The sequence below is a fragment of the Rhea pennata genome, chromosome 6 (genome assembly GCF_028389875.1).
Source record: "Rhea pennata isolate bPtePen1 chromosome 6, bPtePen1.pri, whole genome shotgun sequence".
Taxonomy (NCBI): Eukaryota; Metazoa; Chordata; class Aves; order Rheiformes; family Rheidae; genus Rhea; species Rhea pennata.
This window is the reverse complement of record NC_084668.1, coordinates 20,268,299-20,280,723: the sequence shown is the minus strand read 5'-3', so window position 1 is coordinate 20,280,723 and position 12,425 is coordinate 20,268,299. Positions and strand designations below refer to the sequence as shown.

The following is a 12,425-nucleotide window of genomic DNA, read 5'->3' as shown; positions in this document are numbered from 1 at the left end:
GCAAATTATATCACTCAGTTTAATTAGATGTGAAACTGTTGTTGCAACTGTAATTTAAGATAAGAGTTGTCACTTGTCTAAAACATGGTCTGTTTATTGGAACAACACTTGCTTTGGATGAATTTATGTACACACCAGATCTATTGGTGTTCTCATTCATAACAGTATTCCCAATGAATAGACTGCACTAGATAGAAGGCATGAAGGCTCAAATCTGTCAGCCCTGAGTTAGCATGTTAAATTCTAGCCTCCCTGAAGTCAATGGATTTCTTTTTAACAGGTCAAAATTTTAGCCTCTTTTTTATTTTTTTTTTTTTTGTCTATGTGTAGCATTACTCTAATTTGCAACTCTTTTTTTTTAACTTCTAGTTGTATTTGTACCAGATTTTTTTGTACCAGATGTACCATTTTTTTCCACTATGCAGAATATAGGCCACTGTTTTAAGTTTTACAGTCACATACCTTCAAAATAATTGCCCAAATAATTTTGACGTGTATACTTTTTCTGGTTTTATTTAGCAGTAGTCCTATTTCTCCCTCCATTTCTCCTGCCCTCACTGTTCAATAGATGTGATTGATATGCAGGTTCTGTAGGCAGACCTGAAGTTCAGATACAAGTATTATTTTGACCAGTTTAGCTGCTTCTTTCTAATAGCTTTCTAAGTATAATGTGAATACTTTAAAAAAACTATTGTAGATAGCACATATTCAAACCATCTTCCAGAGCAGTGAAAAAGCCTTTCGCCTGATACAAAATATATTAGAGAGAGGAGCATCCATCTTTCCTAGATAAATATAAAAACCAAACTTTATATATGCCAAAATTAAGTAAAGACAGAGTAGGATTAAAAAGACAAACCCTATGGCTTTTAGGAAAGGTAGAATTATTGATACAGCCTTCCTCTTCTGCTCCCTCCTCTTATTTCCTTCCCTACTCCCTTCCCCACAACACTCTCCGTTGTTCCTATTCTCTGCCTTCAGAGATTTAAGATACCAGCTTCCTTCTCCTTAACCTCTGTGCCACAGCAAAACCCTTTTCCTCACCTAGTTTGTTATCTAACTCAATTCCAGTTCCTATTCCCTCTTTGTTCTTGCTGAAATTTCTATGCACTGAATTCCAGTCTCATACCAATGTCCCAGACGTGTCCTATCTGGTCCTGTTCCCTTTCCTCATCTCCCCCACTGGATTTTTCTGGCCTTTCTCCCAGGCATATTCACTCAAATGAACTGGTGTGGAGAAAGACTAAAAATCAGTATCAGTTCCTGACTGGAATCACTTACTGCCACAAAAATTCAGTCGCTGTTTCAGAAGAAAATCCTGCTCATGCCTAGTAGCGTTGTGATGGATCATGGCTTAATATCAATAACCTATCTGAAGAAATTAGCCATCAAGTTCAAACTTGATTCATGGAGCCTTAAGAAAATAACAGCTGCTCTGACTTAACTCTCCAGAACAGAATGGCTCTGCCCAAGAAGCATCCACCTTGGAAAATGTTATTCTCTCCCCTAATGCAGCCATTGTTTCAGTTCAAATAAATGTTGAAGGTACAGGCAAGTAAGTTGTATATTTGAGAGTGCAACTTTCAGTCTTTATGTTCCATTCAGGAACACCTAGTATTTGTGCTTGTTTTACTATTATATTAATCCTAGACAGTGGAATGTTCTTCCTGTTCAGTTGGAGTTTTGCTTATTGTTGCTTTTTTATTGTTTTTTCTCGCTCACTTTATTTTGTTTATAGTTTAAGCTAGTTTGAAGTTGGTTTGGTTTACAGCTATTGAAATCATAATATTGGTACTGTCATATATTAGTGTCTGAAGCACATGGTGACATTTGACACCACTCTACATATGTAGAGTGCATTTCACTGCACTGCACTGTACAAACTTATTTCTACACATTGTGTGACTGGTAACCCCTGTTTACAGCCTACTATCTTTTAACTCTTTCCTTTTTTTCTACCCATATCAAGGGCTTTTCCTATTTTTGTCCTACTTTAATTAACTTTTCCCTGTACAAACTTGGAAATAAACTTACAATAAACTTCAGTCTTGCATATGTTTCTATTAACAACAACAAAAAATTTCTAAGAAGTTCTCTTTTCTACCATCTTTAATGGCAAGTTTTATTAAAGAAGTTTGATTTTTCACTCCGAAATATTTCTCATGCTTATTTTGCTGTGACAGTTAATGGTTTTGACTACAGCTTGTTCATGTTATATTTTCTCACATAGTTCTTAGCTGTGTTAGAGAAAAGAGGTAGATCTGGGATTACCTTTTTCCTAGTATTATTTCAACTTTATTTAATTGATACCTTGGGTACAGCACTGATTGTTGAAGCTGAGCTTTGTATTGCTCATCCAGTTTGGCCTCTGAGTAAGAAATGTGTTTTTCATGAGTGCCCTTTCTGTTGGAAGCTCTCATGGCAGGAATACAAGACAAGATACTTGCGCAGGTTAGGAGCCAGCATTTCATTTCATCTTCAGCAGAGGTACTAAAGCCCAAAGAGATACTGTTTTTCTTTTACATATATTGACTCTCTAGATTATCCTGAAGTTTCTATTCGACTTTGTTTATGGAGTTAAAATACTTTTTCAGTGCAGCCTTTTATATTCACCATCAATGAACCTGTTAATACATGGCAAATGAGAAGATTAACAGAGACTGTAACACATACCAGGACCTACCTGTCTGCTTCAGTATGGCTGAGATAGCTTAAACTGCATTTGTATACAGAATGTGACAGCAGCACATATAGATGGATATACCTAGTCTTATTGCAATGTAAAGCTACTCAGATTTGAATAGTGGTGAAGCTCTCATAGTATGTTCTTAGTTGTGGGCTAGATATGCCAGGCAGTCCCCTGTCAGACAAAGTCTGGCCATATTACTGCACTCAAACTAGCTAAATTTAATTACCTCTGGATAGTCTGCATGTGCAATAGTCATGCATCTGACATGCAACAATAAGAGTGAAAATAACCTTATCTTTGTTGGGCTCCATTATTTAGTGGCCAAAGAACTTGGTGTTCATCCAAGATTATGTTCACTTTATCATTTGCTGCAGCCAGGTGCCAGCCAGTCTGTCTCGTTGCCTTGGAATCTGCTGCTTCCTGTCCTCGGCTCTCCCGGCTGGGCAGGCCGTGCTTGTCCTGTGCGAGGATAGAGGTATCTGAGCATATCAGGAAAGGGCAGCAGATGGGAGGAAACTGCAGCAACAAGAGCTGCAGAAATCAGCAAGAAAACCCCTTGTACCGTACTCACATACAGGCCTGGATAGCATTTATGATATTGCAAGCCAGTTGGAGGCTGAGTTGCTTGACAACCTCAATAATAAAACCTGAGTTCTCAAATGAAAGCAAAAAATCATATTTAGGGACAAACACTTTGTGTGTATTTATACAAATGTGCATGCATAGACACAAAGCCTTCTTTGTGTTTGTAGAAATTGAAGAATGCTAGGTTAGTATTTTTAAAAATGAGCCATACTTCTGAGTAGTTTTATTGGAAATAGAAGAATAGAAATTAATATATTACATGGAATTATAATACTCCCGTAACATGATTGCTAAATTTTAGGAGGTGATTTTGCAGATTGACTGAAACTATGTGTGTACTTGGTCTTAGCAAGACAGCAGCTCTGTTGCACTCTGAACAATGTCTGTTGGAAATGGCTAAACAGAAGCCATTGAATATCCTACCTAGGCACAGTGCATGAGTTAACTTTTCTGTCTACTCCTGTCATTCTACCAGTAGGCATTTCCATGGTTTGTGAGGGTACATACCAGTTTCTTGCAGTTCTGGAGGCAAAATGGCAGATATTTGACTCTCAAGCCCTCTTGCCTTCCTCCTGATGTAGCTTTTTTCACCTAAATACTCTCTAAGACATGACCTTAAGTGGAGCCAGTGAGTCCCTTGGAGGCAGGCCCAACCGCTCCTGTACTTGAGTCAGCTAAACCTGCTATCTAAGCACCACTTTAGACCTTAAGACCTTTGTTCCCCCGTTCTTTGGGAACAGTACGATCTTGGTCAGGCCAAGAGGAGAACTCCTCCAGGTCTGTATGGTTTTGTGATTTGTTTGCCAAATTAATTTTCATTCAGGTCAGTTCCCTTATCTGACTTGTAACACAGGGAGGGGATGGCATTTTTTCCCCTGTTTGCAGCAGTGATTTGCAGTTTACATAAAAATAGGCTCCAAGGCATGGGATCAGAACTTCTTAAACTGGTATCACTGCTGAAGTCAATGTATTGCATAACTAATGCTTTCGTTTCAAACCATATTTTCCATGTAAATATATAATTTACTCGGCATACCTTGGAGTTACATAATGTTCTAATCCCATTAAGATTACCTCTCATTTAAGGCATGCAGATGTAGTGGTAACTGAATTAATGTGGTATGATAGTGAGTTTAGGGGTCTATTCACCGTAGTCCTGTGTGAGTATGTTAATAAAACAGAGAGCTGATTTTGGATTAAAGAGGGGAAAAAAAGCATATCTGATTTTCTTTCAGATGTTTCTAAACTCCAGCACATATCCTGAAATTCATGGTTATTTGCATGCAAAGGAGCAGGGAAAAAAGTCATGGAAAAAGCTGTACTTTCTTTTGCGAAGATCTGGTCTTTATTTTTCCACTAAAGGTACATCAAAGGTAAGGCAGAACAAAACAAAACAAAAAAGAAAAAGGAGAAATACAAACATAGAGCAAATGTTTATGATCTGCTGTAATGTTAATTTAAACTTAAAATTTCAATCTGTACTGTTTAAAGGGCACAACTTTTCCATTTATTATAGATAAAACATACAAAGATACTGTGGCATAATGCTGGGAAAACATAGTTTCAGGAAAAGTAGTTTCTTTTTGCCTGATTAGTTTGCTTCATTCTGGTTATACATAGTTAATTTTTTTTCAATGAGTTAGCAATGTATTTTTTAAATGAGTTTTCAATAGTAGTTAAAAATTTTGAAGTTTTAGCAGATGCTCTGAAAGATGCACACAATAGTTCATTACCAAAAGTAAACCAAATTAAAAGTAAAGTATAAAAAGATAGGAACATTTTTAGAGTTCTCAAATGTTATCACAGTTCAGTTTTTCATTTTTTCTAGTTCAATCTTTTGATGGCAGTACTGTTAACCTGATCATGGCAAACAGCATATGATGCAGACGAGACATCTTTTGAATAAAGCACTTAAAGTTTTTTATGTTGTTCTGAATTTTCTATGTGAACTGCCATGGTCTTCCCTGATCTGTTTTATATCCTTCAGCAAATATCTTCTGTTTTCTTCCTTGACTTAACTGACCTTGGAAGATGGATGTAATGCTTAGAAATAACACTGTACAGTAATAATTACAGTATATTGCTTTTTCAGATTTTGAAAGTATATTTTATTTTGTTGTTTGAAATGCATAGTGAACTCAAAACTTACAAAGTTACTTTTCAGTTACAATCTTAATATTACTGTGGCTTCCTTAATATTACTTTGGCTTCCATCTAGTGGATGTTTTCCTAGAAATCAAATCACTTGCGCTATGTTCTTTCTCTGTGCGGGAGAAGGAATTCTTTGATGAGTTTGAGGAGTTTTTTCTCTGTATTAGAAAGTGAATTTTGAGTTGCATGTGTCTAGATTTCATGAGACAACGTTATAGTTAAAACTGCTTGCTGTACGTAAGACCATACTTTGGAACAGGACAGCTACTCCACTGTTGTCAGTTTCTTATCTGGAGAGGCTGGCTAAAAATAGTCTAATTGTATTATATCTTTCTTATTTTTAGGAACCAAGGCATCTGCAGTTTTTCTGTGAATTCAGCAATAGTGATATGTACATGTCTCTGACAGGCAAAAAGATATCTGGAGCACCAACAAACTATGGATTCTGCTTTAAGGTACAAGCTTATTATTCTTACATGAATTAAAGCAAGCCACAGATTTTAGGTAAGCATAAGATTCTTTAAGATTTCTGAAAGTAATATTCAGCTGTCTGTTATAAAATAGGAGAATTAGTGGCTTTTATTTCAACAGGTGTTATCTTCAAGATATGCATTAATGATAAAAAAATGTGCTGTGGCCTTCTAGCCTAACAAATCAGGAGGAACCAGAGACCTTAAACAGCTTTGTGCAGATGATGAGCAAAGTAGGACATATTGGACGACAGCAGTTAGGTTGCTTAAGGTAATTTTTTTTGTGGAGTTAACTTCTTGCTTGAAGTTTATCATGTGGCAATATTGATACTGTGAAATAGAGAAGTAAGTTGTAATTGTAGGTTCTCATGCATTATCAATTAATTTTGTATACTGAAGGCTTCTTTTCCTTTGTCTCAAGAGAGAGAGACCAAATTCCTGAAATCACAGTAGAGGATGGAATGATAACTTGAAGCTTCAATCCTGCAAACTTACACTTACATGAAAAGCATGCACATAATGTTAACTGCTGAATTTAGTGAGATGGCTGATGAGTAAGGTTGAATGAAGCTACAAGTATGTACAAGATTGGGACTTTAAAATATTTCTAAAATATATCTATTTGTGGTAAGATATGGATAGCTCAACTGGTGTATTGAATGTCTAGAATCTAATGCAGGTATATATTTTTTAAAAAGTGCAACAGTTTCCTTATTTTAACAGCATCCATCCCTATTTTTTGATTGGTTATAAAGAAAAACAGTACAAGTGTTATCTTTTACACCTGGAAAAAGTTTACTTGGCTTGGGATTGTAGTTTAAAATACTAACCATGTTATTTTCTGGTTTTAGTATGGGATGCAGCTGTATCAGAATTACATGCAACATTATCAAGGTAGTGGTTGCAGCCCTTGGAATATGACACCTATGGTATGTCCTACAGTATGTCCATGAATAAATACATTGTTTCTGCCATCATGCTATTTTTAAGTAACTTTTGTCAGTTACACTACTGACCTGATCCTGCAAATCTCTGTATGTGTGAGTGCTTGTTGAAATCTTTAGGGATGTCAGGGTAGACTAGACAGCTAATTAATTAATTGACTTAATTAATACAAATCTGGTAGTTCAGACCAGTTAACAGGCTTTTTCCTGTTGTCAAATCTGCAGTATTTTGAGAATTCATTGGCTTATTATCACTGTCAAAGAGAATGGAAAGAGGATGTTAAAAGCAGAATAGCAGAACTATAAATGAATTAAAAAAGAAGCGCAGTGTTTAAGGTTGCACGTGCTGTAAATTATTAATAAGAGAGCTTTAATAAATGCTTTTCAGTGTACAATAAAACTTCCCTTCTATTTCTTAAAAATGGTTAAGTACTTAAGATGAATTTCAGCTAATATAACACTGTCTGGAATTCAGAGGGACACCATGATTTGGAGGACTGGATTTTGGAGGAACACTAGCCTGTAATAGAGAATGTTTGTCTGCAGAGTCAGCTAGCTGAGAGTGGATCTGTTTGTCCTTTTCTTTAATACCTTGCCTTCCTCATCTCAGTCCTTTGTGAGTCACTTAACTTCATTTTTTTTTCTTAGATAACTTGTATCTTTTTATGATTTTTGGTTGGTTAATTTAGGTAAGAATTATTTATTGCCAGGACTTGTTATGATGATCTTATAGTGGGATTTTTTTGAGCTTTTATTCTGGCTCGTGCTGTTAAAATGCCTAAAATATGTGATTGCATATACATATATAATATGTATTCATGAGAAAATTATTTTCCATTATATTGCTAATAAGCATGGCTTCAATATTGTGCTTAATGCAGTGGCTGTATTCTTACTTGCCATTACATGTAGTTGTAACAATAGCCAGCTGCTTCTTTTATAATGAATCTGGGAGTTGTTACTGTGTTTTTGTTTGTTTTTCTTTTCTCTCCTCTTACATTGCCACATGAATTTTAGCTCATGTAGATTCTAGCACAGGCTGTATTTATAACCAGTATTAAGCATAGTACTACTGTATACTTGTGTATAATTGGCCAGCTGAACAGCAGATTTGAAAAACTCAAGAATTAAGTGTTGAAGTAATCGAATGTACTTCATACAGAAATCAATTTGATGTTTCGCATTCCTGAATAATTCACAGCTATCTCAGCTGCAAGGAGTTCCCAACACTCCCCTAAAGAGACTCAAATGTCTCCTCTTATTTTGCCCTTGCTTCTCACTTTTGTAAAATTCTTTGCAGGTTACAATTATTCAGGCAGACCTTTAGCTTAGACTACAATGTCAAGAGTTACAGTGAACAGCAGAATTATTCTCTTCCATTTCTAGATATCTTAGAGGAATCTATCTGTAACCAAATAGGAACAAAGCCGCTCTTTTGGTTTTCTGAATCAGGAACTCCACTGAAATCTGTGAATCTTACATTCTAGATACTTCTTTAATTTATAGAATGATAAATTGTTTTAAAATTATTTGATATCCCAGTGCCTGCCAGTGTTTAAGTCATTATAATCAGCATCAAACTTGATTGTATAATCAAATTTCTGTGTAATATATCGGTGAACTTTGAGGTTGTTTTGTCAAACTGTAATACTTTTTATTCTATTGTTACAAACTTGATATTCACTTAGTGAAAAACAAAAAAACCCTTCTCTTTATAGTAGGTCCTATAGTTGCTGAGTCTGTGTCTGTTCCATAATAGGAGTTTGAAGGAAAAAATTAAAATGGATCTTAAAAATATATAGAAATGGATGTTTTCTATGCTTAAATCTGGTAAACTTTGATTGAAAGTTTATGCAGCAAATGTGTGAACTTGTACATATTTATAGCAAAATATTTCAAATCTTGATTTATCTGATGGTTCTATTCAAGTATTTTGTTTATTGTTTTTGTGTCTGCTACTTGGACAGCTTAATATCAATTTCCTGACTTGTTTTGACTTACAAAGGGATACTTATAGTTAAAAATGTAAGTAGTGATTATGATGAAGTGATGTATTCATCATTCATTACAATGATGCAGAAAGATGATCTGTCTTGCCCAACTGTAAAATTGAACTTTGCAGGAACGTATGTGAATTACAGATGTTCCCCAGAGTAAAAACAAATTTAGCTCTGATAGGAAACATTGCAGATATTTGAAACACAATTTAAAAAACATAATGTTTTCTCAGAAGCTCTATTTTAAAATATAGAGCTTAAAAAAAATGACCTCTTTTTTTTTTTCAGAGAAGTATTTCAGAAAATTCATTAGTAGCAATGGATTTCTCAGGACACAGAAGCAGAATTATAGAAAATCCAACAGAAGCCCTTTCAGTTGCTGTTGAAGAAGGATTAGCATGGAGGGTATAAACATGCTTTCTTTATCAGAATAATAATTCTGATTGTTTTCCTTACAAAAAAAGTTCTGAAATCATGTTTTTTCTCTTCTCCCACACAGAGAAGAGGGTGTCTGCGGCTCAATTCACATGGTAGCCCTACTGCCATACCTAACATAGGTATGTGTGAGTTAATTCATTGCAAGAGGAATGCAATAGTTGATAGTTTCAATAAAAGCAACATGATTTTTAAGGATCTTTATTTCTCTAGCTATACACAGATCTCAGTCATGGTTTCATCATAAAATCTCTAGAGATGAAGCTCAAAGACTTATTTTGCAGCATGGACTTGTAGATGGGTAAGTTAATTCTTTACATAACTCTTCTGAGGCACATTTCTAGTCAGCTGCTATTTTCATGTACTTTTTATTGTGGGGGGAGATAGAAGAAGGAAGATTTTGCACTTACCTAATAGAAATAATTTTTTTTATATAGGGCTATCTTGGGATCGCTTGGTTTCTATTTTATATCTTCTCAAAGTAATAAAGTGGTGATCTAACACTTTGATACTGTCACTGACAGATTACTTATGTCTGCTCAGAGCCAGTCATTTTAGCTCTATATTTTCACAGTATTCTCTGTGAACCATCAACTTTGGCACCAGGGCCTTTTGTATCTCTTATTAGTGATGAAAGGATGAAAGCAAGTCTGAAAACATTGCTTAACCGTATTCCAGGATGAAATGTACAGAGACAGCAATTGAAAAAAGTACATGAAATGAGTAAAACTCTTGTTATCCCTTAATGGTAAGCAGTAAACATTAGTGTAAGACTATTCACTTATATTTTTCTTGCATTTAAATTTTCATTCAGAAAAAAATAATGAAGTATGTATTTCCTGTTCAAATCCTTCTATTTTTAACTTAGATATTTTTATCCTTCCTTATGTGATAAATGTAGACTGGGTCTCCTTCATTCAAGGAGTTACTCTGTGAAACCTAAAGTTTCTCTTGATCTGTTTCTAGTTAGGTACCTGTAACATTAGACCACTGGTTACATTCCTTCAGTTTTAGCTCAAGAATATTGTAATACTACATCCTACATCTGCAGAAAGAATGATACCAAAAAAAAAAAAAAAAAAAAAAGTGAAAAAGTGAGAGAAGAGAGGGGAAAAAAGAGGAAGCAAACATAATCTTACTTAGCAAGTGAGGATATTTGCACTGTTTTAATTACAGGGGTCCCACTTTTAAGCCTGGCTAATCATTGTACTCTACATTGATTTCTGCATTTGTTACAAAAGAGAGATATGGGATAAATCCAACATGTATTTCTGAGGGTGCTATAGGTCTAGATCTGATGAATTTTCTGGTGTATTTCAGTGGCCATACACAGATATTGTTAAATGAGACCCAGGAAACTAGGGGAATAAAAAGCAAAAACATTTGAAATGAGAAAGTGAAAACCTTGCAAAGATTAACTTAGTACAGTGTTGTTTATGTACAATTCTTGGGCCTATTCATAGATATGTTTTGTGGTTTGATGAAGATGATCTTAAGAAGACTTTCTAGAATTTATTGGAATGTGATTCCTCACATTCCAATGTGTAAGGAATCATGTGCTGGTAGATATGCATTCATGAGTCGCAATGAAGACGTGCAATTAGAGCATTTGACAAATGCATTGCTTTTTGAAAGCTGAGAGAGCGAATTGTCACCAGAAAAATAAAGAAGTTTTTCATGGGAATAAGAAGGGGTTTCCCCCCCCCCCTCTTTTTTTCCCCGCTTGGGTGGGGAACATGTTGAGTCTTTTGAGGTGCTTCAAAGATAAAACTGATCCCAAATCAGAGATCTCCTTGATTATTAACAGCAGGTGGTAGTGCCCTCTGTAATAATATATGAATGATGTGTGTACCAACAAATACACTGTTCATAATGGCAAAGTACTATTATATGAAGTATCTACAATAGTCTTGGTATTTAAATAACCCAATAACAGGTTAGAGCATGCTATAAGGGGATGATGATTTGGAATCTGCTGTTCTAGTGTAAACCAGCATTCTTAAAGAAGTTTATGTAGCAATATTGCTGGTTTAGTACTTGACCTCCCCAAAGGACATTTGAAGATCTTTCAGTGATAAATGATTGACAGGTTTGCAAACCGGTCAGCTTCTGATGAATACTGGGGTAATATCATTACCAAAATTCCCATATCAAAATGCAATTGATTGTTCAGAGAATTCCCTATACATTTATGAAGGAATAGTTCTTAGGAGTCATCCAGCCTATCTGAAAAGCTCCCTTCCAACCAACCTCCATATGAATCTATGAAGTAGAGCCCTTTCTACATAATAAAGTAAGTGAGATTTTAAGTGTTTTTGGCAACTAAAGTAAGATTGTTGTAATAAAGTTAAGAAAAAGTAAAGATCTTTTGTGATGTGTGAAGGAGAACAAATCTTGCTTCTCTTCCCTGTTAAAACAGGAAAAAAATAAGAAAGTGGGCTTTGAAGGAATTTATGAATGGGAACAGAGTGGAACATCCTCCTCTATTTTCCTTCCTATGCCATGTGATTACTTCATGTGTTGTTTAATGTGGATCCCAGTATCTGGTTTTAGAGACCTCCTTTTGGATATTGGGAAAGTGCCACATTCTCATAATGTAATTTTTCTGAATAAAAAAATTTGTCTGATCCGAATGACAGATATATAAAAAGTTCAAGTTCAAGCAAAGGATCTAACTGAGCTCTGAAAATTTTATTTTACGGCCACAAATGGGTGAAAGACCACTAGATGGCGAGAGAGAGCTTATCTAGGAAAGCCTGAGTATATAGAGAACTTTATCCTTAAACTTGCTGTGTGCTTTTGCTAGCTATATGCTTAGCTGGCAGTTATCCCTCATTAAAAGAAAAAAAAAAATAAGAGGTGAAAAACTGAATCAGAGTTCTGAATTAGTCTGAATGGAAGATTTAATGTTAATGATTAGGGACTCTGAATTTGTTAATTCCAAGTTTTTTCTTTTATTATTTTATTTTTGATAAGAACAGGACTCTGAAAGCTTTGAGGATAAAAATAATGTCTTAACTATTTGAATCCATGTCTTAGTCAGTGAAAGGCTACTATAAACCTTTATATTCCTCTTTCTTCTCCTGAAGTCCTTTCTCATCATATAATAGTAGTGCCTGCATTCTTCATAAGCTGTTGGGGAAAAGAAGGTGCC

General features: G+C 35.1%; 1 protein-coding gene across 1 annotated transcript in view; it reads left to right on the top strand.

The window, feature by feature from the left end:
- The window catches only part of GRB14 (growth factor receptor bound protein 14), a gene marked incomplete at its 5' end in the record, with an annotated part of 68,556 nt that overhangs the window by 48,434 nt on the left and 7,697 nt on the right, over positions 1-12,425 (top strand). Inside the window, 7 exons of the mRNA XM_062578902.1 lie at positions 4,510-4,647; positions 5,770-5,880; positions 6,071-6,166; positions 6,747-6,824; positions 9,125-9,241; positions 9,336-9,393; positions 9,485-9,572. Of these exons, the coding sequence (XP_062434886.1) occupies positions 4,510-4,647; positions 5,770-5,880; positions 6,071-6,166; positions 6,747-6,824; positions 9,125-9,241; positions 9,336-9,393; positions 9,485-9,572 (686 nt within the window). The remainder of the gene's footprint in view (positions 1-4,509; positions 4,648-5,769; positions 5,881-6,070; positions 6,167-6,746; positions 6,825-9,124; positions 9,242-9,335; positions 9,394-9,484; positions 9,573-12,425) is intronic.